Genomic DNA, 26769 nt, shown 5'->3' with positions numbered 1-26769 from the left:
AGGCCTACGACCGATGGTGGTGATGGTATCTGATGGCAGTCATGGAGCAAAGCGTATTGGAGTCAGAAACTTGCGTTGACAAGACTACGTATCGATGTCCCTTCATTTCACTTGACAAATGAAACTTCGATTTGAAAATGATAAGTATCTACAGAAAATAAAGCACGGGAGTTATAGTATTTGACCATAAAATCAAATAAATCAAATAAAAAATATAACCATCTTAGCTGTATGTATAAAATATTAGCTATCAAATCCTACTTCCCTAACTCCAGGAGTTTCAAACCAAAACCATTCCAGAGCAATTAAACTTCATGAGAATTTATGTTCATTAATATAAGGACCAAATTAAAGTGTCAACCTATTTCCCACCAAATAGTTGTTTGAAGGAGTTTATTAACCGACTGTTAAACCTAAGTATGGTCGAGTGAACCACGTGACATATCGAGCTCATATCTAACCGATAAGAGCTGAAAAGTGGTCACTAAACCATTAAAATATGTTTGTAAAAGCAGGGTGTAGCCTAGTGTGCTAACGCAGGGAACTGACTAACCAGAAAGCTGTCTAGGAGGTCCATCAGATTGTGGATTCAGCTTTTTATTAGGGTACCTAAATATTATGTTAAATGAACCAAACATCCCCCTACTATTATAACACCGGGTAGGATATACAAATTTAAAGGGTCAAAGAATAAATTCTATTAACTATGTAACGAAAAAACTTGTCATCGTTTTTCCTCAACAAAAGTTATATCACATACTATTATTCACCCACTATTAATAATATCATCTAAAAATAGCACAAAATTTACAGAGTGAAACGGTGCGACATATTACCACAACTACATTATAAATTTTCATACACTTCTCCAACGCTTAAAGAACATTCGTCCATTTAATCATCATCATCTTCATCTTCCTATAATATTACCTTTCTCTCTCAATATTTCAAATCATCGAATATTATTACATTGAAACAAAGTTAATTGCAGTAACAATAATTTAATTGCCAGGTAAGAGATCACATTCAAGTTTTCCCAGTTTTGAAGAAACGTTCGATCAAAAAGGAGGCTTTAATTTGTTGATCTCTTACGGGGCATTTGTATTATCATCAATCAATGATATCTATTATATATAAATCAACGTTATATATATAGCCTTTAAGTTATTCAATTATAAATAGTAGTTGACCAGCAAGTGAGTGAAGCGTGGCAGCAACACACAGAATATCATACCAAAAATCGAGCCTCAATAAATAATACTGCAGCGAGAATTATTATGTAACAAAACATTTTACTTTAAGCTCGTTCATCAGGTAGTCTCGATTTAATGCACTCTCAATCGAGAACTAATGTGGTTATCAGAAACATAAACGGCGAATAACAATTCCGCTTTAAAACGATAAATGTGGCATTTGTATGGACAGAATTTAAAACTTATAGCTGTTCAAAAATGAAAAAATTCCTATATAAAAAGTTTATAGCAAGGGGCTATCAAATACTTTGTGTGACTGTTCCCAGACAAGGCTACAAGATATAATGTTTCAGTTATTTTATTGATACAAAATTCCATTTGCGTGCGGCTACGAAGCTCAGAAAATAATTGGTCGGTACATATAAAGCAATGCACATTACACAATACAAAAATAGGTAAAAACCAAATATTAAACCAAGCAATGTTTTCGTTGTATGTTTGCTAATGATTGTGTTAAGTTCTTCTCTCTCAAGGGGGCACATTCGTTTACCATGTATAATTCAACAAACCGAGGGTGTGAGTTTAACGTAATAATAATCATCATCATCATCGTGTGTAGTATAAAATTAAATTTTGAGCTCCTATCATGTTAACATGTTATATATTATGTGTGAGATGTAACTATGTATAATTCAGTAGGTATAAGAGGTGGTATAGGACAATAAAAACAGAGTGAAGGATGATAAATATAAAATATCACAATCCCAAAACAACTACACCATAACGTATGTCAGTATTCTTTCTTCCAACACTTCGTTTGTCATCTTCTTTGTGTTTCTATGACAATACGGCACGCCGGCATATTATTTAACGCGCATATCTCCATGACAACAGCGTGCCGGCGCGCACGGTTCGGCGTGATTGCACGTGCGTGTGTCGCCGTGAAGTTGTGTAACTATGACAAGGAGGAATAATGTTGCTTCTCACACCGTCACTTGACTATGTTTTGGAAATGTTGTTAGGGTCCCACGACCAGTCGAACAAGTCCATGGAGGGGTCCGTTAACAAGGCCGTGAAGTTCGGTTCAGAGGTCCCTGAAATAAGAGAGGTTTGTTAAATATTTGGTTAAAACTAAATTCTTAAGCCTACTATACTTTCATTTTCATGTGCGTTAGAGAATTTGCATAGCATAGTACATACATCATGCAATGATGAAATACATCACTTAAGTCAAAAGGGGCTGTTTTGTTAAAAGTTAGGGGCAGATTGCATACGTACTAACTATTGCTTAAAAAGAAAAAGATCTGCTTTAAAAAGAATAAAACGCTTTCAAACTAACGTTTTATAGGTGAAAGAGGGCTGGAATCAGTAGGACCTAACATTCCCGGGGATCTGAGGACGGGAGAGTTGCTCTTACCCAGGACATCACTCTCGTGGTTGCTAGGATACATGTTGCTCTGTGATCCCATCATGACGTGCTGAGAGGGGGGTGGCGTGTGGGACATGTGAGTAGGCGCGGCTCCCATACCATGACCTGGTCCCAAGTGGGGGGCTGGGCCGGGCCCCATGTGAGGCATCATCAGGTTGGGTTGTGGAGAGGGGTATAGAGGAGGTCGCTGCTGCTGCGCCTGTTGTTGCTGCGCCTGCGCCTGCTGCGCTTGTTGCTGCTGCGCCTGCTGTTGTTGCTGCTGCATAGGTACCAAATAGTACTGTTGTCGAGCCAGCTGATCCTGGTAGGCAGGGTCGTATCTCATCCTCTTGAACTGGTCGTTGTAGCCTGGCATCACCCCGTATTGAGCAGGGTATGATGCTAAACTCTGGCCACTCATTCTGGGGTCGGGCCCCGGCTCACTAGGTCCCTCCAGAGCCTCGTCCATGGCTTTGTCTATGTCGGTCACTGATTTCCCGCAAGTTGTACCCTTTATGTGCTTTCTAAGCGCTTTCCTGTTGGCGTAGATCTGAAATTGGGAGGTAATTAGACACAACCCAGACTAGGTACGGTAATTAGGAACCGACCAGATCGTCTATTCCTGGTATTTAAGTTAGTCGGTATCTACATTCCTTTGGAGTGTTGCCAAGAAGCACAGCAGATAAAAGCTTAAATTATGAACCATGATTAAAATGCGCATAATTTAGGGATAAAGTATCAGACTATGTTTAATGTATGTGTACAGAGAAGCTATAGAACAATACAAGCTGCCCTGCAGTCACGAGTCAACCTTTCTACTCCTTTATTAGCCAATCCTGGTCACATGACAGAAATACTAACCGCTGATTGGAGCGGGGGATACTAAATATCAGACTAGAAAGCTCTCTATTGGTGGAGAGGTAGCATCTTAGCACGTGGACAGATAATTGGTCCCCGAGGGGTTCACGTAAGGTAAATGCAATAACAATACCCCAAAACAAGGGCTACACCCAGTGTAGAGAGTGAAGGAGTGTACTCCTCCACCTTTACTGGGAGAGGAGGGGAGTCATGTAGAGGAGGAGGAGGAGGAGATTATGACGGATAACAAAAGAGAAATACTTTGTAATTTATGTGAGGTGACTTTTGTACGTGGGCAGGGTTTGGGGAATAGAGAGTAAGAGTGGTGACCGGCGGTTAGTGGTAACTTGGGGTTGTTAAAATATGTATCTGGATATATGCAATATATGTATCTAGGGGAGAGAGGGGTTCCGGTTAGCAAATTACTTCAGTATCCTTAGCCTGTGGGGGAGGAAGGGGAGGGGTTCATGTTATCTTTAGAAGTCCATCATATGAATGAATAATTAGCGAGGTGTGCTAATCCGTGGCTCCTTAGGTTAATCAGCCATGCTCAAAGATGTTAACTGACTCGGGAGGGGCTTTAAAAATGGACAAACTTGCTGGCGAAATACGTGCATGGGGAATTTTCGGGGAATTATTACTATATATCTCATAGTTTATCTTATTATCCCTAGTTAATGCAGAGTTTTCAAATAATATCAACAGTACACACTACACATTTAGTGCTATGATACTCCAGTGCGTGGCACTCTACATTCGGAAATAGTCGAGTTTAGCGGATCACCAGGATACACCAGGATATACCAGGATATGAGGGGTGTGTGACATTTGATCCTACTACATTTGCATTCCAGTGAGTGACGTTTCAAACTCAATTCTTAGCTGTAAACCTGACTTAACACCCATCACCATATCCCGTTAACTGTATCTACATTCTTAAGTCTTAACCCTAGCCGTAATCCTAAATCCTGTTTTTGTGTGATATATTCTATTTAATGATTAATATATTACATTACAACTACCTATCAAAATGTACATTAATGAAATATTATCTATGTTTAGTGTTTTGTCTCCGAAATTATAGAAATAAAAACTAGGCAGCATCTACGATCTAAACTAGAGCTGCATTTGGAAACCTGCTTAATTTTAAATTGATCTCTAGATTTCCAGAGACGATTAGGCGAATTTGCCGTTTTTGAAGTTAACTAGGTAGACTGTTTGGGTTCATAATAATTTTCCCAAGCTTGTCTAGGAAAAGTCCAAATTGGGTGGAGTTGTCCTGTAGTTGTCCGTTTTTCATGTCTATAATATTGATCCTAAATCCTGTATTTGTGTGATATATTCTATGTAATGATTAATATATTACAACTACCTATTAAAATGTACATGATCTAAATATGGAGTTGTCCTGTAGTTGTCTGTTTTCATGTCTATAATATTAATCTCTAAGTTTACTTACGATATCTTTTATCGGAATTAAAGTAAATTCCGTTTTCACACTTCTGAGTGAAGTAACGAGAACTGGGTAAATTCTAACTGACTTGCAATTCTACACATATTTACACACTTTTCTGAGGAACAAGAATATAAAATTACAGATTAAACTTGGCTCTCATTCCGTACACTGATTACAGGTACACAGATAACTACTTCGAATGCTGATATTACTGAATAATACTGTGGAGGCTTTAACTGAGAGTTTGTATCAGTGTAGTAGTGTACACATCAGCATAAACCAATGGAGAAGAGGAGGAAGGGAGAGGCAAATTGCTTGTAATTATACTATTTCCTTCTCCGCAAGGAAAAAGAGAGGGTTTGTTATACAATGTATGTGTGCTCTACTACCACTACACAAGTTGTGTTGATGGAGTTTTGCAGCCAGATAATTCTTATTAATACAGTTAAATTTATGTGCGGTACATGTTGGCGTGTGACTTACGACAGGTATTAGGATAAATGTGTAATATGTAGGCTGGTGGTTTAATATAGGTCGTATTACTGGCTCAACTTGTTTATAATGGACAGGAGTACTGTCTATAACTGCAAAGTTGGGTGCAAAACATAATCGTGGGAAACTGTGCGCAAAATATTTCGCTTATGTTAGCGCAGCGATGTACATTTCCTTTCAAATGGCATGGCCAACATCGAACTTGGTATCCCAGACATGCCAAGTTGAGCTCAGTTCTCAGCTGTTCGCAAGTGCTAAGATTAGACTTACTTTAAGAGTTTAAGAAGTGCTGGTCTAGTGTCATGATATTATCACAACAAGACCACAGTTGACACTGCAATATACAAAACTCTTCAGAGCGACGATTGCATTGGTTATTAGGAAGTTCTGAATCTAAGCCAGTATATGGACCAATCCAAATAACGTACTTCACAGTTTGCAGAATGTTGACAAAACGTCTCCAAACTTGGCATTTATGCATCAAAAGATCAGGATTACCGATAAAAGGTTTCCTCGTTGAGAATTACACAGTATAGTAGAAAATAAATAAATAAAAATATAAAATTATATATATATAATAATAGTAGATATAAACAACAGTGTACGATTAGTGTTCTATAAACCAGTTATTCCTCCTCTCCTCTCCAATACTTCATCTAATTAGCAGTGTACAGTGTACAACATACCATTAGTACAGCTGTAGCAACAAGCAGGTCGAATATTTAAACTCTCTCAGTGTTGTCAACAGGTATGATGAGGGAGAAGTGTTGTGGGTGAGAGAAGCTCTACAACTCCTCCCACATGTCCGCACGGACAATAAACGATAAGTTTCAGTTACACTATTATTATATTATAATGTTATAATAATGTGTTCTTTTGTAGCGTGTTATGGATGTTTCCCACTGTCATATTGCACACATGGTGTATTTCATTTATTCATAAATATTTTATTTAGAGTGGGATATTTGAGAATGAAAACAAAAATAAAATGGGATATTATATGTGAGGTGACTAACCTTATTGCAGATAGGACAGATAACGGAGACGTTGTTCTTTCCCTTCTGCTGAGTTGTACTCCGGTTAGAGGAGGCGGGGGTGGGGGGACGTGCGGACATCATGTTCATGTACATTGGGGGCGCCTGCCCCATCATCCCCGGCATCATGTGTCCAGGGGGTGGAACCCCCGGATGAGCCATGTGAGGGGGTCCTCTCATTCCCATCATACGAGAATCTGATCCAGGCATCTGAGCGTGTTGTAGGTGATTGCTAGGGTGCGACATTTGAGCGCTAGGGTGAGACATTTGCGTGCTTGGGTGCGACATTTGGGGGCTGGGATGCGACATTTGCGAAGTGGGATGCGACATTTGAGCGCTTGGATGCGACATTTGAATGGACGGGTGCGATATTTGGTTGCTTGGATGTGACATTTGGTTTGAAGGGTGCGACATCTGAGGACTTGGGTGTGACATTTGGTTAGTTGGGTGTGACAACTGCTCGGTAGGTAGATGCATTTGGCCGCTAGGATGTGAGATTGTGTTAGGTGGCCCGGGAGGGGCGTGGTTGGTGGGGTGTGACATTTGGTTAGTTGGGTGGGGAACTTGAGATGATGAGGTGGCAGGAGTGCTATTGTTTATATCAGTCTGTTGCTGGAGTTTCTGAGAGTTAGGGGCGGTGGAGCTCATCTTTGGAGACCCCATAAGGTTGGAAGGAGAGGCGCTGGTCTTGATGCTTGGCGAGGTTTTGATGTGCGGAGACATGGAGTTATTTGCAGGAGAGTTGGGTTGGGAGTGGGACTGTCCATTTCTCATCTGAGGCGAGGATTTAGCTTTAACTTGTTGCTGTTGGACAGGACCAGGGTAAGGTTTGATAGGTTGGCCCATGTTAGGCTGCATTACCAGGTGCATGTTAGGGTGCATCATGTTGTAGCCTGCTTGCATTTGCTGCTGCTGGTTCGCTAGCATCTTCTGTCTCAACATCTGGTGTCCGAACCGGGGGTTTCCTTGAGCGCCAGGATGAGAGTGATGCAGCATAGTATGAGGCATGGGCCCCATGTGGGGCGATACCGTCATGTTGGGGGTTTGAGCCGGACTGTGGCCCAGCGTAGTTGTCTGGGTCTCACAGGGAGTGACAGAAGGGGGCCGGGTGATGGGGGTGACAGAGGGAGGCGGGTACTGGTACTGAGACTGCGAGAATACGGTAGATGGTGACATGTTGTTCAGCATTCCTCCTGCCTCTTCTTGACTTGATACCTGAGAAATAACCCCGTTACAATACAAATCTTACATTCCGACTCACAAACTAAACAGCGAACCTACAAAGTAACGCGTCTGACCCGGCTCATAACGGACCAGCTTATAAGATATCAATAAGTGGACCGTAACAATATTAAAGTTGCACGGGCCTGTCCCAGAACAGTCCCTGGTTGGAGAAATTAACTGAAAGTTGAAACTAGAGTGGCGTGAGGTGGGCACCCTGGCTTCTTAATCAAACAATTCAGACTCTTAGTCTGGTATCACGTGAGGTACACTCGATAGCAAAATTACAATATATCATAGATCTTGCAACGTCAATTACTAATTCAAACAGAAAGGTCCTAAAAGCGGTCTTAATCAGGGGAAATTCATGCCAAAAGGAGCAGATAATTATTGAACCCGACATTAATATAAACCAGGTTATTAGTGCGAAAAAGAACAAATTGCAGAGCAACAAAGGCCTGATCAGACTTTATCTCCATTATGGTGGTCGGAGAGCAGATCGGGTTACACATTTATATATATTTCTATATTTTAGAGGGAGAGAGAGAGAGGGAGGGAGAGAGAGAGAGAGAGAGAGAGAGAGAGAGAGAGAGAGAGAGAGAGAGAGAGAGAGAGAGGGGGTACACCAGGAGGGAATTAATTTCTAGAATTTTACAGATTATTGGGCTGATAATTAGGACTGCATATGCATGGCCTTAGGATGAATAAAATGTTATTATCATGAATAATAATTAACCTTATCAAAGAGATAAGAGCGGGGTGATAATGTACTAATTGAAATGCGAGGAACTAGTAGCTATATCAGTAGCTGACATATGTTCCCAATGATAAGAGCACTACGACAGGTGCAGAGCTGGTTGTTGTTACTAGTGGCACAGTTTTAGTAGTGCCATGCTCTTTAGAGTTAGTTGAACAGTTACAAGTGGGTTACAAGTACAATTTATTGAGCTAGATGAATATCCGACAGGTAATACTTAAGTCTGTAGCAACACGCCATTTAAGGAGTAAAATAAGGAGTTAAGGAGTAATATAAGGAGCTAACCTCTGTTTTTATAGTAGCAGAGGGATCACCAAGACTAGGCCCGCTGTTAGGAAGATTGGGAGGCATGGGACTAGAACTGGAGATGGGTGCGCTGTTAGGCTGGGTGGTGGGAGGCGACTTGCTGGCGGCGAAGTTGTTAGGCTGGGTCATGATGGTGATGGGTCCCATCAGCTGCCCGTTCTGCAGCATCTGTCCTCCTGGGGTGTGATGTCTTTAAGTTTTAAAGTAAGTTAATGTAATAAAACTTAAATGGAAAATTTATCGCTAGATGTGTCCTGAAGTTGAGGAAAAGTAAAATTGCAAAATCTTGTACGTTAGAAATCCAAAATACCAGCTGCAGTCAATAAACAAATTATCGGCCATAATTACAGTAATGATCACTTAAGCAAATTACCAGCAGATAATGACAGTAATTTCGCTAATTACTAATTAAATAACAGTAATCAAACCAACCTGGGACAACAGAGCTGCTCATGATGACGTTCATTGGCGGTTGCTGGTGTAGTGAGTGTAGGACTGAAGACGTCATACCTCCAGGCTGCAGATTGTTATTAGTTAATAATTATATTATCATTATGGTAATAGTATTAGTTAATAAATAATATTATTATAGAATAATTAAATTCACGAGTTGGGTATGCGAGTACTTTAAAAATATAAAATATTTAGGAACGTGAGCTCTTGTTATAATGTTACTTAATCTTCGCTACAGTAAGTTTAACGGAGCAGTGAATCCTTGATAATTATTGGCAACAGCTCCGATAATTCAATAATTCGCAACTTAATTTTGTTACTAATGCGGAATAAACTGATTTAATTCCTTGGATCGTTCTATGTGGTATTAAAATACAGTTATAAGGTTTGAAGATTATAAATACAACGTCAGTTCGCTTAGCTTAAGTTCTTACCTTCTACCACTACCAGAGTAAGTGACTTAATTAGTAACTCACTTACTTTAAGTTAGTTAAATAAGTTACAGTGTCACATGATAACTAACTCTACATCTTGTGTATTGTGTTTATTAATTAGTAGTAAAATAGAGGTGCGTAGTTAGCATTCTTTCAATGAGGAATGAATGTGATGAATTATCTACACATTAAAACGCGTACTAACAAGTGGCAGCTAAGAGAATAACTCCGGAATAAGGAATTTCTACTACAGTTAACTCACATGAAGATCCAGGATAAACTATAATTATTAGAGCTCTTAAGTCTTAATTCCGCTTTTGTGTTGTACGTAGGAGATAGTAGAGCAGGAATGCTGTACAAAGCTACGTTTAATACATCAAAAGCGGGTAATTGCCCGATTGCACAGGTAATATCCCGATTGCACAGACAATTGGGCGATGGAAATTCATTAATTTGTGTGCGTTTAAATTATAACAAAAACATATTACATACGTTACACAACAAAGCGTGTTGCGTGTAATCTTTGACTTCAACATGCTGTCAGCAAAGCGTTAAATTTAAAAGTAAATAACAAATTCTACTAATTCTGGTAGTATTTATCAATCGACCAAGCCTTCTAAAACTACAGTTACGCAACTACAGTTAACTAAACCTCCGCCACACACTAACACACACTCTACCATACAAAGACAAATTAAAAGCGCATTAAAATAAAGATAAAAACAACAATACAACTCACTCTCTATTACATAAAATCATATGCACAGTAAACACTGCACAGTCCACAAGATATACAATATGCGTGCATCACACACGTGGGCGTTACATACACGTGTATTTATTTGAGAGAGAGAGAAAGTACAATTTTACAGACTGGGCTTATCTAGCACACAGAGCCCACGTGTCTCGGTCAACAAGTACTCTACAAGTCAACACAATAAACAAATAGATTTGAACAGAATACATAGCGCCCACGTGACGCAAATACAGCGTTCCCACTGGTGGAGTAAGGAAATGCTCGGCTGTGATTGGACCATTTTGTCCACATGTTACGAGAGACAATACAGCGGTGCATACGATGTCGGTGATGCAGCAGGCGTGTTACAAGTAAAATAAAATAGCAGCCCGGTGGAGAGTTTAAAACACTTGGATAGCAGCCCGGCATTTCAGTAACAAATCAGACTCTCAACTCTCCAATAGGAGACTTCAGACAGGCGTGGGCTTTTAAAACAAGTTTATCACAAACCCGATAATTTGGTAAAATCTGCGCTTGTAACGGCGGGGTTAAAACAGTGTAATAATCACCATTCTCACTCGCTCCGAGAAAAGCAGCATTAAGAATTACTAACGTTTGTATCTCGGGGTAAGATACTATGGCTTTAGACTAATAGTAATATAATAAGTTATAGCGCGGTAAAGGGTAGCAAATATTAGCAGCAACTAGTTGTAGTTTATTATTCAGGTTTCCCGTAGCTATTCGCACTGGTCATAACTAGGTAAGAAATGCCGATTATTGCTAATGTTAGCACAGCGTTGTTATTTGTAGTTCAGCTCGGCTTATAATATGGTATTAGGTAAGATGGCACAAAAACTGAAGAAAAAAGCAAAGCAAAAGTGTTGCGCGGTACGCTTTTTGCAGGAAACGCGGCCAATAAAATCCTGGAAAATTATCCCTTGACAGTTGACATATTATGCAGATAATAGACAATTAATTGAGGAGCTGGGCTAGTTCGATAGTCATTATTACGGTGGATTAATTAGCATTAATTAGCATTAATTAGCGATAATAGTGAGGCAAGCTGTGGCGCTAATTAGCCCTGATTATTTACCACATGTAAACAATTATATATGCTGAGAGAGGTAATTATTTTATGCAGAGTAGAGCACACATGCAATATGACATGACAGCAGAGGAAACTGCACAAAGTGAATTTGAAGTTGTCAAATCAGCGCACGTGTGGTGTAGAGTGACACGTGCAGGCAATAACGTGCTCTCATTGGACAAGCACAGTCACCACGGCAACTAGACGCACCGTGATTGGTTAACTGGCCCACGTGACTCAATCTCTGAACAACACTGGGCCATGCCAAAAAGTTGCAAATAAATTGATTCTTCCTTCTGTGGGCGTGTCACGTGTAACTCTCCACAGGTATTGGTTAGCTTAAGCAGGAAGCTGAGTACCACTCTCTGATACAAAACAATGTATCTACGAAAGTGAAGAGAGAAAAAGAGACACCTGGATGAGGCAAGAGAAGCAAGTACATGTCAGGATGGTTAGACGTTAGGGTGTAATCAGTTTCACTTCCTCTTTCGTTTTTAAGTCTGATTAAACCATGTTTCACTTTCACCTTTAACCAGACAGAAGTCCGTACATTAATGACACTTCGCATCTACGTAACGTCTACTTTGTCGGTTAATTCCCAATAAACTGCTTTTTATTTTCTGACAAGGCGGTTTAATATATCTCTCCGACAAGGCGTAATATTATTTTCTCTCTCTCCGAAATGATACACCAACGTTACGCGGATCTACACAACTTTAAAGCTATGCTAATACAAGGTTAATGCCTCCTGTTGGCACCTCATCATTATTTTCTATAGTGTTGCATTAACAGCGAAGAGCTAGAAACTGGTGAAGGTTGAACTGACTCTATCATACCCCTACGTTCGGCTCTGTGACAGCAGTTTTTCAACCCCCCCCCCACTTAGAAACACTAACCCGGTAAATTGCGTATTATAGTTTAACTAACTGTTTACAATTTACACTATTATCGAGGGTGATTGTCGGCAATACAGGCAGGGTGACCAAGTGTAACAAGTTGCTTAAATTGCGGTATGTTTGGTGGAGAAGTTGGAGGTCTTCTCTCCAGAGAGAGAACTAGAAGCTTGGGGTTGAAAAGGGTTTCGTTTATATTATTATATATATATGGTGTAGTATAACTGGAGTGTAAATGCTTTGCAACAATAATTGTTGCAGTGAATGTTGGGGGCTCGTGTAAGTAAGTGGTGCTCCAATGTTAAAATTGAGTAATTTGATAATACAATGTTTAATCTAATCAAGTGAAATAAAAGGAAAGTTAACTCCAAAAATAGGAATTGCGAGTAAAATTAATTGTAAAAGCAGAATGTGGGGTAAGGTGTGCATTCTCGAGAACAATATTTAAGCAGAATATTATTCCTCAGAGTTATCTTGTCTATTTACCTGTATCCCGTTGGCAGGAGAAGAAGGGTTACTGCTGTTCTGTTTCATGTGCGTCTTGCGATGTGAGTTGTACGATTCTAACCGGGTGAACTGCTTCGAACATTCTGAGGGAGAATAGTGGTTAAAATACTGATAAAGTTAATCAGGGGGAGGGAGAATAGTGGTTAAAATACTGATAAAGTTAATCAGGGAGGGGGGGAGGATAGTGGTTAAAATACTGGGGGGGGGGGGGGGGGGGGGGGGGGGGGGGGGGGTGGGGGGGCGGGCGGGGGGCCAACCATATTAAAGTATATTAAAATGTATGTTTTTTTGACCCGGGGATATACTTTAATATGGTTGCCCCCCCCCCCCCCCCCCTTAAGTTAATCAGGCCGGGGGGGGGGGGGGGGGGGGCTGGGGGTGCGAATTGTGGGAGAAGGCACGGAGGTTTTAAGAGTTTATAACTAGAAAACATCTGCAACACTGTGTGATATAGTGTACAGATGATCTTCCAAAAGTGTGGATATAATTGCAGGCTATGGTCAATAGAACTATTCATCATTTCGCCAGAATTTGTAATTGAATTATTGTAATTGAGTTATTGTAATTGAGTATGCTGGGAAATAATTCGCATAAAATGTGCATGTTCCATGCAGAAGTATTCATAATGGAATCATTATAATTGAGAGACCAGAGTATGATCAAACGCGGAGCGACGCCAACACGAACAGGACCATTGTATCTAACAACAAAGATTTTCCTAGGAAGAATCTAAAATAAAACAAAATGTCCATTGTCTAATATCCATTGTAAGATAATGAGCAATACATGTATTAGTGTACGGGGGGTAATGAGAGAGAGATAATAGTAATGATAATATACACGGGAGGCAGTCTGTCCGTCCATCAGCTCCGCTACAACAATATAGCGAGTTAGATAATTAGGATTACACCAGCAGACAAGTTAGCTGGTGTGGTATGAGCTAATAGTTAGGTCACTACTGGTGGGTAGCGGAGAAGTACGTACTAAAAGTACGAGATGAGCGTACTAAAAGTACGATACAAGAGCCATGGAGCTGTACTTATACCAATTATGTACCAACTATATTTCAGTTTAGTTAAAAGAACCCGATTACCAAGGCCATAGCCCATATGAGTCCTTACTCCTTGTACCACGATATTTCTTGGCCTTATTCCATGATATTTCTGGGCGCCGAAGGGGTTAAGGCACCGTATGGTTAAGAATTTGGTCGTGACAAAGTCTTAATACTAGGTGACCAAATCTTACTACTTTTCGTCCATATTAGACCCCTCCGTAGTCCGTAAGGCACTCAGATTTAAGTATCGGGAAGAAGGCCCCGGTTTAAACATGACTTGGTGGTTTAATTTAAGTTCATCAAACTTAACTCCTTAGTTTTTCTGACACAGCTAAATCTAGATCTGAAATGTTTCCCCAATATAGTGCGCTCCTTCCGAGAATCACCACAAAACTTATTACATTATTTATAAACGACCCATTATTTCCCATACTAAATTCTACTTGAATAGCTCTTACAATAAACCTTGAAACACCATTGTAAATTGCCTTGAAACAACAGTGTAAACGCACCTACAATACTACAATACCAACCCCGTAACAAATACCTAGAACCTTATAGTGATATGAAATTAGTTGACACAAAGAACAGTAAATAACAAGCAGTAGTGTATACTAATGATATTGATAAATACAGATGATAAGTACAGATAAGTGATGTACGTCACAGTAATGACAACAACACTAATACTACTGGGTAAAAGGGAGCTGAGCTGTGCACTTAAAGCAGCAAGCTTATTAAAATGACGAAGGGAGAGCAGAGTAGTAGCTACTAATAATTCAACCAGCGTGCTGGTGACATAGTGTCGACAACGGCCTCATTTACAGCCATATAAGGTATAATAACCGGACATTATGCCCAAATATGGTATAAACGGGAGTCATGTAAAATTACATTCAGATTAGGAGATGTATTACGCGATACACACATAATGAACCCACAAGCAGTATAACTAGAGCCCGGACAGTATCTCGGTCAGAGACTCCAGATAATATTGTGCTATTTTACCGGGCTTAATATTGTGACGGTTTTACTGTCACGTCCCCGTGAAACAATACGTGACGAGATAGTATCTTTACCATACCTAGTTATTCCGAGGAAATGGCTTATCTAAAGAGAATTAAGGTTGAGGATTGAGTAATGGAGATTGAAGAAGAGAACAAATAAAAGCTGGTTTAGGAGCAGACAAGTTTAAGGGGGTTTGATATTGAGGAATGTAAACCAGATAATATCTAGATGATATCTTCTGGAGAATATGATGACGTCTGAGTCTTCTTGACAATTCAATTATTCATCAGAAATAGCAAGATAACTAAGCAGTCTGCTAAGCGGGAAAAGAAGTAATATGGTTTACAAAAGGGTACTGAAGAGTGAAGAAGGGGGCAAATATGATTTAGGACCAACAAGGGGCAACCTGTTAGTTGGAAGGGTGTTCCACTACCCAAGTGGTATATTCCCTGCGTATTTAACATGTTTGGTGCTTGTTCTACTTATATTTGGAGACAGCCTGACTCTCAATATCCACAAGAGAATACATTAGCGTTGCCAGGCAACCAGGGGACTGGTATCTATACAGAGTTAGTTTAGTATCATTAAAGATACGACAAGAATTTCATTCACACCCAGACCTAGTCACGGCTTGTTCAGTACTTATTCTGGGCTATTTCGAGACTGAAAGGCGACAAGAGAGTACATTTCATTGGCAGCAGCCCTGGTAGCAATGATCCGGTATTTAGTATCATTAAAAGATGCCGACAACAATTTCATTCACACCCACACCACGCATTCAAATTCAATACATTGTATTATATAGCTATGGCCTGCCACCTGTGAATAATCATTAGTATTTTATCAAGACATATCTTCAGTTCCAACAGGGAGGACAACCCTTCTAAATCCGAGACATTCTGTACATCATATCTTAATTCATAGTAAATAGTTACAATACAGTATTCACTCGTTAATAGACTATTACATCACCACATATTACTCAATACTATATTCAATGGCGGTGCTCTAAATAATAAATCTAACAGAACCCATTCATTAAGCTAAACTAATGATCATTTTGCTCTCTCTGTGACATTTAAATTATAATACCAGTAAATCAATATGCTCTCTCCCTCCCTCTCTCTCTCTCTCACCCTCTGTGAATGCACAGATTTAAATAATAATACCAGCAAGTGAGAGAGAGACGTTGGATTAATCGAGTTAGGCAAGTGTGGGCCGAGCTGTTGTTTTTAAGTAAGATTGTGAGTTGTAAATATGGTATTGGGTTTCGTTCTCTGTCTCTATCGGTAACGTGGGCTGTGAGGTAAATACCCCTGAAACTCTATATTATATACAGTAACGCGGGACAGATACAGTACAGAGGGGACAGGTACAGTGCTAAATTGGTAGTTTTAGTAGGAAGGTGGGGGGCCTACAGATACAGTTCTAAATAAGTAGCAGTGGGGCCGTGGCCGGGGGGTAGGTCACTACAGATATGATGGTAATTGCTAAATCAGGAGCTTTTGATAGAGCAGGAGGGGACAGATGTCAGATTACAGATACAGTGCTAAATTAGTACGGTTTTAGTAGTGCAGTGAGGGGGTTTTTATTTTTAGAAACAAGAGTGAGGGTTGAGGGGGGGGGGCCAGGGGGCATTAAATTTGTTATTATATTTCTTTTTTGGAAGCAGAGGGTGGGGGTCCTTGCTGTTATATACTAAGTTCCATTACATCCCAGAACATTCTGGAAGAGTCCAGCTGTTGCAAGTATATTTATTATTATATACCGAAACTAGAGAACAGTGTGGAAGTTGTAGAAGCTCCAAACTTAGGGGCGTGTGCCGTACAGCACACACGCTTACATTGCCACTACTGCTACAACTACTACAACTACTACTCTCAATCCTGGGGGTCCACTTTTAAAATAGTGTTTAAACATACATAGTAAGTCTATTTATAGCAGGGAGAGAGAGAGTTGCCATTATGGTAAGAGGAATAATATCCAGTGCTAACTTGTTCACTGTTCTTAATGCTGGTCCTCAGCTGCGCATGCAACGTGTGGTAATGAAAATACCCGCATAAATATAATACTTTGTTATATATTATGAATATTAAATATACTAATATACTATAAATATTCCATACTTATTTATACATGAATGTTTCATATATTTATACATATATTTCAATAACAATTACAATGCCCGTACAGTATTATACACCGATAACAATTAAACGCACATAATACTTATGATCGGATATAATGGCTAAACACTCCCCAATATTAGTATTACTCCTCTTTTTAATCCTCCCATTGTGGAGACGTTTCTTCTGTTTAGTACAGACGAGACAGAGAAAGTTAAGACAACAACAAAGGAGCGAGTCATTGCTGAGCTGCACAAGAATTTGGTAACGTAGTTGTTTAGCAGCTATTGTCCCGTTCTAACCATACTTATAAAGTATACGGGTATAAAGTAGTAGCGGGTATAAAGTAGTAGCGGGTATAAAGTAGTAGCGGGTATAAAGTAGTAGCGGGTATAAAGTAGTAGCGGGTATAAAGTAGTAGCGGGTATAAAGTAGTAGCGGGTATAAAGTAGTAGCGGGTATAAAGTAGTAGCGGGTATAAAGTAGTAGCGGGTATAAAGTAGTAGCGGGTATAAAGTATACGGGTATAAAGTAGTAGCGGGTATAAAGTATACGGGTATAAAGTAGTAGCGGGTATAAAGTATACGGGTATAAAGTAGTAGCGGGTATAAAGTAGTAGCGGGTATAAAGTAGTAGCGGGTATAAAGTAGTAGCGGGTATAAAGTAGTAGCGGGTATAAAGTAGTAGCGGGTATAAAGTAGTAGCGGGTATAAAGTAGTAGCGGGTAAGTGTGTACCTAATGTATACTACAGAGAGCTGTGAAGATGATTAAGGGAACATAATTAAGAGGGAAAGGTTGATATATTCTTACTTAATTCTAAGTTAAGTAACCCCTACCCTGCTACTAATATAACAGATCGGTTATCCAACAATGTTAAGTAAGGTAGTTGTTTAGTAGCTATTGTCTTCTAGATCAGTATACTCATGTAGTGGCATACACCTGGTCTTACAAGAAGCGTGTGTATAGTAACAATACTTACAGGTGGCAAAAGATATTTTATACTACTAATTTATGGATAAAATTTCATACTTAACGAAGCCCCCCTGGCCACTATACTAGTAACGTTACAGATTTCAGGGTAAAACTCCATCCACATTATAAGGAACATTTTGGTAATGTAGTTAGCCTATTGTCTCGCTACTAATGAGGCAACTGTACTAATGTGCTAACTCGAGAAGGAGGAGGAGGTAGGATAGTAGTTAGTATTATATAGTAGTTAGTACACACCTGTGTAGAGAGGGAGAGCTGATCTAGAGTAAAACTATATAACAATAGAAACATTATATAGTACTGAATGTGATAATACTTATAGTGAATAAAGAGTAGCTCAGGGAGAAATATAGAATGGGAGGGAGACAGTTTGCAACACCAATTTCTATGTAAATTGTCTGTAGATAATAGGTACTAGAGAGTGGTACATTATATAGTAGTGAGCAGGAAGTTAAGGGGGAGGGTAGAAAGGTAGAAAGTAGAGCATAATCAAGTTCCTCTCTCTCTCCCTCCTCTTGATATAATATATCGTTAGTAAACTAGCAGGTGTAAGTATTACTACAACTTACAGTTACTAATAACTAACTTTACAATAAGTAACGTACGGTACGTGTTTCAGTGTCATCATGAGCGGCCCGGTAACACTAAGTATTTAGTAACGACAGCAGTGTTTCCCATTAAGTCACGACCTGACGGAGTGAGACGGGCGTAGACTGGAAAACTCGTCAGGGCCAGGTTTGAGATGATCTAACTCTTGCACTGGATGAAACCAGAGTCAAATCAGCGGTTCATAAGTCTCTATTTGGAGGTTGTGTTTGAATATTACCGAGTTTGTCCGCATAGATGCATAATTACATGCCCAATATCATGGCCATCGTAAGACAATTTGTAATTATATACTACTGTAATCTAACTCTTCGATACTAAAAGACTTCCACTAAAATAATACTTCCCAAAATTTTTAAGTTATTTAAGAACAAATTAGGAGTATTATTAACATCAAATTCCAGACCGTTTGAGATCTCATGAACCTTTTATTTCGCAACAAAGCTCTATTTCTGGAGTTGATGCCAGTTTTCAAGTATCAAATGCAACATTTACAAGAAATTTGATACGCGGAACCACTTTATAATCGAACCATTAAATTCGCGGTATTCCTAGAAATTTGGCTAGTTTGTAAAGAGCTAGAGTTTGATACCATGATAGTCCAGGTTAGTGCAATTGTACACTTACGAAACCAAAATTAAAATAACTCATTCAATGCACACCAACCCCTGAATACTTCCTAGGAAGGATAAAAACGGCGGTAAAGTTATTAGAACCCAGAAGAATAAATTATCTTAGCAGAATCTCTCCAATCACCAGACACCAGAATTTTCGGATCCAGCAACACTCTTGATCATGACATCGTCAAATAGTCTGGCCAGTAAGAATAATGTGAGCGTATTTAGGTCAAATAGGGCAAAAAATGACTCTGAATTGTCAATTTTGCTGTTTTGTTTCGCCGATAACTCAAAAAATAAGCATTTTAGGGAAAAATATGTTGCTTCATAAGTTACATGCATAAACATACATATGGCAGTTATTTGGAGAGGCCCCAAAACTATTGTCAACTCTACCACATGAAATGCATGAAAATATCCATTAAAGCAGTTATTAGAACTGAAAGTGGGAGCAGAGCAGGTCGGTAAAAACAACCCGCACCAAGATAACTCAGATCCCTACACGCCCTCACTTCCGGGTATCCAGCTGCTGATGACACGTATTGTTGTGAAGTGTTGTCAAAGAAGCAAGGTATTAAAACTGGAAGTGGGAACGGAACTGTGGAGTTGTTGACAGTTCGTACAGGCGGTTGTTGACAATGTACACACACACACATTGGCCGTTTGCGGAGTGAGCCGTGTATTTTATATATATTCGATAATACTCTGTTCCGACCAAGTATTGGGAGTTGAAGCGAAATGATATATGGGAGTGTGGCGACCTTCCTTTTAGAGGCTAGATGCACGAAGAAGTATCCGCGTGCTTATTTCATATACATTGAATATAATACTGTTCGGAAGAAGTGTGGAGTGTCTAGATGATGATGTTTTCCTGCTGTGTTTTTTAGAACCTAAAGAGCCAGGATAAGAGCTATGATTTCATTTTCAGTCTTAAATGTGGATTAATAAATAAGAATACTGTCTAAAATAGCAAGATAGACATGTTTTATAACATTAAGTAGAAATAAATACATTTGTAAAAACTGTGCCAGCAGCTGTTCACAACACTCTTTGTCCCCTCTCACTTCTTAAGTCTTAACACGTGTTTGAGACTCTGGAAAGGAGACTCTAGATCTGTGATATGAGTGGATGCTTAACTGCCAACTAAAAAGCTAATTAAGTTACCTGACTTACTAACCAACTAGTTAGTTAGGGTCGATTCTACGAAATATGCGCGGATATTTCGTGACCAAAGTATGAAGAGGGTGCCAAGAAACTTACCAACTACCCAACTGTACTACCGACACTGAAGTTTGATGGGGTCGATACAACGAAATATAACAATTTGCTGAAAGTCAATTACTGCGATATGCTGAATATCAAGTTCAATATTTTTTATACGCTATTAACAATTAATACTGTCCAAATAACTGCCTCTCGGCTCTCAAAACTAAAACCACTCCCTTACAAAGCCTTAACATCACGTTTGTAAGAGTCTAGTGTCGAGGTAGTTTCAACGTGACACTTCGGTGGAATATCACTGGAAACAAAGAGCGAGATTGCCAGACGGTAAACCATTCGGGAACTAGAAGGGATATAATACAGGAGCGGATACAATCATGTGACAGGTTGGTGTATTAAATATTGTCGGTAAAATACTAAATACCAGGGAAATTGTGAGGAAGTGAAAGTTGTCAGCTTCTAGTTTATTTCGTTACAACAGAAATGAGTATGTTAACAACAATACTTATCCAGCTAAGGGGATAAAAATAAAATTATGTCCAATCACAATAGTCTGTAATTCTGCCGTTTGAAATTATGAAAGTAGCGGGGATCAGAAACAAAAACAAATTTCATTCATAATGGCATGTCCATAGAAATAACACTATTTTGTAAGACAGATTCGATTAGCATTCAAGTTTGTCCATCGCTTATAATATCAGCTTCCTTAACATTTACACCCAACCCGCAACCAATCAGTTTCATTTTTACTTAACCACCACTTACCATGGATAACCAAAATTTGAGCAGCTTTCCGGACATATCCCGCGCTATTTCAGAACTCAGAGGGGCTATTTCCGAACATATAGAACTATTCCCGTGGGTAACCCCGTCGTAAAGTACGATAATGGTGTTCTTATTCCGTGTTTCTGTGGCCGTTATTGGAGATTTACTCGAGAGCTCCTCGGAGAGAGAAGAATGTGATACTTCACAAGTATGCAGAAAAAGAGAGTGTGTAGATCTGTTACACTCCTTTAACTCAGCAACTTTACACCTACACTTGTCTGTTTACACAAAGCTACAGAGAGAGAGAGAGAGAGAGACAGAGTGTATCTGTAATCTGACACTCTAATTTCGTTCTCATGTCCACTGAGCAGTGGTACATTTTCTACATTAACCTGAGTTTCTTTCAACTGGTACTCTGCAGTAAGATCTGGGTGGGTAACTAGTTGTAATTAACTTGATTAAACAATTTATTTATCTATTAGGATCGTGGAATATCCCTGCTGCCATTGGTTACCACGTGATCTGAATCAGAATACGAGATGCTGAAACAGAAGTGAAGTTTCAAATTGGCAAGAATAATGGAATACAAATGTATGAAAAATCTTCGACTCCCTTAAGTGAATTACGTGATCTTAGAACTACAATGTTCAGAAAAGTTATACAATGTGACATGTGTAATTAATAATCATAGATATGGCTGACAAGCTGATATTATACATGCTTGATCTCTAGTGACTGGCTTGTAATTCCGCAGAACTTTATTCCAGACAAACCCTTGAATTGGAGTTTAACGTCTGAACCCTAACGTAGGAAGAAACATATATAATAGGAGAATGTACGGCACATCCAATTTTTAAATCGATAAATAAGAGCGGCACCATTTGCATTTTTCTCCATAAAAACTTACAAGGCGAACAGTTAAGATTTTTAGAATAATTCCCCCTCACCTTTTACGACACGTCAAATTATAAACGACAATTGTGTCCATAAAAGTCCTAAGTGAGTGACGAAATGTCAAAGCTCAAAAAAGTAACAAACGTCAGATATTTCCAGACATTTTTGGCATGACAAAACCTGAAAATTTCTGGTGGAATGCGTAAAATATTTGATTCCGAGACAAGTCTAAAAATGTTGACATTTGATGCGTATTTAGAATGTCAAACATGTCGAAAAAAAGATAATTTCTGGGGTCATCTAAAGACTAAATGCGTACCTTGGCACCCAATTTAACGACGGCAGTATTTTACATTGATACAATACTAAATATTAGAGACTTTTAAAGAAAAACATAATTGTAAGAAAAGGTGGATTTTTTCGGAAGGAATTCAGGGGGCAATTCAGCTCTACACAAATTTCCAAGTACTGAGTGTAGACTATAAAGTGCTACGCACGACCAAGATATAATGCAAATGTTAGGTAAACGTAAAAAGAGAGCTTTGCCACATGACTACAAGGCCCCTAAATCATTAATAAAGATCATCTGGCACGCTTCTTCCACATGACCCCGGCACACTCTGGCTCGGCCCCGTTTTAATTGCTTGATAGGCATTCATGGCAAGTATATTTTATATGGGGGTTTGTGAGAGTGACCCTTGTGTCTTGTACCACTTGTGCTCTAGTTTGATTGTTGCTCACTGTTGCTGGTTTTCCAAGTTAAGAGACAGTCACTAAATTCTAAATTCGCTTCTTTTGTTCTGTCCGTGTGAGGCTTTCTCAGCTGCAGCCTTACTTTGTCGCCATTAATATCTTTTCTTAGGCATTATTGCCTATGCTAGTATGCTCGTTCATATAAATTTCTAGTGTATGTATCCTTTGTAGCTATATTCGATAGATATTTGTAGATTAGGGCCATGGTCTATACTCTATACACGATAGATATTTTTATTGTTATCACAGGGGATTTAATTGGTGTTGATCTCACGTGTCGAAACTTTAATCTCCCTCCTTCCATCTGCTCTGTATCAAGTGTCGAGGTATAAACAGTGTTTTAGATGTACAAGAGTAATGTCGATACCGGTCGTCTCTCAACACCTCCCAACCCACACTCCCTGTTATTCTGCCTCCATATCTCAACTGTGTTTAATATTGTGTTTAATATAGCCCCAACTTGTCAAAATTATCATATATGTCAAAAATATTGTTGTAAGCTGAGAAGATAGCTGGAGTATTTTACAGATTGTTATATCCTACTGACAGGACTGGTTATGGGTAATAACATGTTGTTTGGAAGTCCGATTACAGGATACAGGTTCTAACGGGTAGGGTGACATGGTAAAGTTTGGTAAACAGTAGTGTCGGAACCGAGCCAAGATAGATCGGATATGAGCCAAGTTTAGAAATAGTGCCGTCACGAGATTAAGAAATAATGTCGTCACTGGGTTGAGTAACTGGGTTGGTTAGTTACCGAGGTAAGTAATGAAGGAGTAATTAATCAGATCACTCGAGGTCACCTAGTGTTAGAGTGATGGAGACAAGTTTCAGTATATTATAGTAACGAGACCCATGATTGAGAGGAATTAGTGAGGAGTATCCCGATAACATTTTCGGAGATATCTCATTTCTTAGAGAGACTGAATATTCTCACATATCATTGTTTAGGTTACATATCTAAATAAGTTAATTACCCAAAAAGTTTGCTTATGTAAACAGTGATTGTGGAAGAAGACAACGGACTCGGTTTGGTTATTGAAGAGTTGAGTGAGCAAACACGTAGATTTCCCGGCTTTAAAAAACAGTTTTTACATAGCTCTTTAAGGGTTAATCACTTCAATCTCTTAGAGATAAAATCATCGCAGCACACAACTGTAAAAATATATACAGGACTTACACACACAATTGATCCAACTTAAATCCAGCAAACATGGTAAAATAGTACACCAGGGTCAACCAAGATTCAGGAAGGATCAGATAAAACTGATCAGTACCAGCTCTTCAAGCTCTCAATCTAAGAACCAGTGCATGATCCGGTAACCCACCACGTGAGACACTACCTATCGTTACACAACTAAACATCACATAAGCGAAAGGACACAGCCGGGACTGCTTTACCATGCCTAATATGGCATAATTGGGATGAAGCTATAAACTGAGTTTATGTGTTAAGGTTATCCGAGTGAGCAGAGCGAGAGTTTGAGAACAGGTATAAATTGAGAGCAGGTAAATCAACAGATTATTTGGTGGGAGAGATGTATTTATCCCGGGGAGATATTTAGGTTTAATGATCGATTATAAACAGTCAAACTACTTTTGATACTTATTAGTTTATACTTTGAGCGTGGGTATGTAGATTAGTCCGAGGGTAAGTAGTAACATCTTACAGGAGGTTGCTATTTTGCAAGGGTAAGTAGTAACATCTTACAGGAGGTTGCTAGTTTGCAAGTTTGCTTAGAATGTTGGAAAGATTAAAGTCTTGTAATTGAAATAAAACAGAACGTGTACAGTGAAAAATAAATTCTACACTGGAAGGAGTTAAGGTAGAGGCCCAAGATCTAGACTAAATGAAGCTAAACGTTCTTACTATACATAAGAATTAAGAAGCCAGGCCATTACCTCCTGTCATTTTCAACAGTTATTTTGAGCACAGAAATTTCACAAATCCGACAAAAAACAGAGCGAAGAGAAAGGGCACTGAAAATTTTTATAAAAGGAGCAATACATATACAAGGGACAAAATGAACATCATGGTAATCAAACAGGGAGCATGTTAATTTAGACTTACTTCACAAACAAACCAAACCACGTAACGATGGTTTACCAGGGCAAAAGTTAGAGACAAAGAAAAACAACACACACCTGTACATTTGTGAGGTTTTTCCTTGGTATGAGTCCTGATGTGATAGATGAGCTTGTACTTCCTTGAAAAGGGGTGGTTGACGTTTTTGCAGTTCTCCCACCAACACAGGAACGGCGTATCCTTCACGTGGTGAGAGGTGATGTGCTGCCCGAGGGACGATACCTCGCTGAACTTCAACCCGCATGGCTAGTGGGGGAATTAGTGTTAAAGAGGGAAGTTTGAGGCGCTAAATTTAGAAGCGTGGCAAGGAAAGTTAACAAAGTTATTGTCAACGTTTAAGGGAAATATGGCGAGATAAAACGAGACAAGTTTAGAACAGCCAGGGGAACACTTGTATAATATATAGACATTTAAAACCGTTTCATTGTATCGTGAACACCCTGTACATTATACAAAGTAACTCTAGACAGTAGGAGACGAAGCCTAACAGATTGTGACCTACCTGTCGGGTCACTTGGTCAATCCACCGACACTCGTTCACTTCATCCGGTGACTTTCTCTGCTGTGGAGCTACGTTCTGGACAAGGGACACGTTAAAAACTAAGTTAGAGATATATCATTTCAGAATTCAATCTAGAGTCTATCAGACTGATTATTAGAAGTCAGCCGACATTTCTGCAGCCCATCTATTAAACAATCAAAAATCTAGTTTCCGAAATCTTCAGAAATAGTATGATTAAGAGTCAGTGTAAACCTGTGGCGGCTGTGGAACCGGAGTATTTCGGGGGCTGTTAGTGGCAGTGCTAGGCGAGGGGACGTTGTTGGGCGAGTTCAGGGCCACTATGTCACTGGGGGTCGTGTTGTTGGAGTTGTCCCCACTTCCTCCACTCATCAGGTATTGCAGGAAGTTGTTCTGTCCTGCTGTTGTAAAAATAATAAGTATGGGGAGGGGAGTTGTTGTATCCTACTATTGTAAACAATAGTGTAGGGGAGGGATGGTATATCAACACAGGGCGAGTCCTAACTTTTGAGCAAAATACAGCAAGATATCGTATATCAATTACAGCTAATTAAGAGAAAGTAGTTCCTTATCTCGGAGGACCACGCACTGGTCCCCAAATAAACAATCACATACCATCCTGCTGTCCAGGGAACATGGGCTCCGGGACGGATGAGTAGGTGTTGGTGTAGTTGTTGGTTAAGTAAAGTTCCATTTCAGAAGATGGCACGGGATCCCTTAGCTCTGGCAGTCCCGGGGGCGTTTCATTCAAAAACCAGTCCACTGTCATTTTGTAACATGCTTCAAGAGGGAGAAGATTTATTTAATAAAGTTAATTCAAAAATAGCTGTCACCTCAAGTTATATGTGCATTAAATTAACAGTCTCAAATCGAATAGCTTTCAATTCATTACGCGGACGCTTGTCTTGAACTCTCCTATTGTCCTAGCATTGCAGCTCATTTCTGTCGAATTTACTGCACAGACCGACAAACACAGTTACCGTAGCTAACAATTGCTCCTCTGAAGAACGGCTGACAGCGGCAGGTTACATAAGCAGAAAACAAATTTAAATTTGCCGCAATAACATGAGGCCAGACTGTTGTTGTCGCATTAGTCACGATACGACCTCCTCCGTGTGTCGTTGTGGTGGAGCTAACAACACACTCTGCAGAGCGCAAGCAAAGTGTAACGCAGCTGCAGCGAAGGTTGCGGAAGTGGGCAGTAATTGCCTCTGATACACGCCGAATAGTTACATACGGCGTAGTACACAAATCGTCATGCCGCCACATTTTGTATATTATATGTAGAAAAGA

At 39.5% G+C, this 26769-nt stretch overlaps 1 protein-coding gene across 4 annotated transcripts; it reads right to left on the bottom strand.

Moving 5' to 3' along the window:
- Nucleotides 1-221: 221 nt before the first annotated feature.
- Nucleotides 222-26294, bottom strand: LOC134816563 (trithorax group protein osa-like). 4 transcript variants are annotated; one of them, XM_063825461.1, is made up of 10 exons: nucleotides 26092-26294; nucleotides 25711-25877; nucleotides 25459-25533; nucleotides 25016-25202; nucleotides 12815-12918; nucleotides 9158-9242; nucleotides 8705-8901; nucleotides 6424-7656; nucleotides 2533-3151; nucleotides 222-2287 (listed from the first exon to the last, which is right to left on the bottom strand). In XM_063825461.1, the coding sequence occupies exons 1-10, from the start codon at nucleotides 26243-26245 to the stop codon at nucleotides 2193-2195; spliced, it is 2916 nt and encodes a 971-aa protein (XP_063681531.1). In that variant the 5' UTR covers nucleotides 26246-26294; the 3' UTR covers nucleotides 222-2192. The 4 variants fall into 4 exon arrangements, with proteins under 4 accessions (XP_063681531.1, XP_063681533.1, XP_063681532.1 ...); XM_063825463.1 differs by having other exon boundaries at nucleotides 2611-3151; XM_063825462.1 differs by having other exon boundaries at nucleotides 25711-25874.
- Between the last annotated feature and the right edge of the window lie 475 nt (nucleotides 26295-26769).

This window comes from Bolinopsis microptera, chromosome 6, assembly GCF_026151205.1.
Source record: "Bolinopsis microptera isolate Bmic1 chromosome 6, MBARI_Bmic_1.0, whole genome shotgun sequence".
NCBI lineage: Eukaryota > Metazoa > Ctenophora > Tentaculata > Lobata > Bolinopsidae > Bolinopsis > Bolinopsis microptera.
This window is presented reverse-complemented; position numbering and strand designations above follow the sequence as displayed.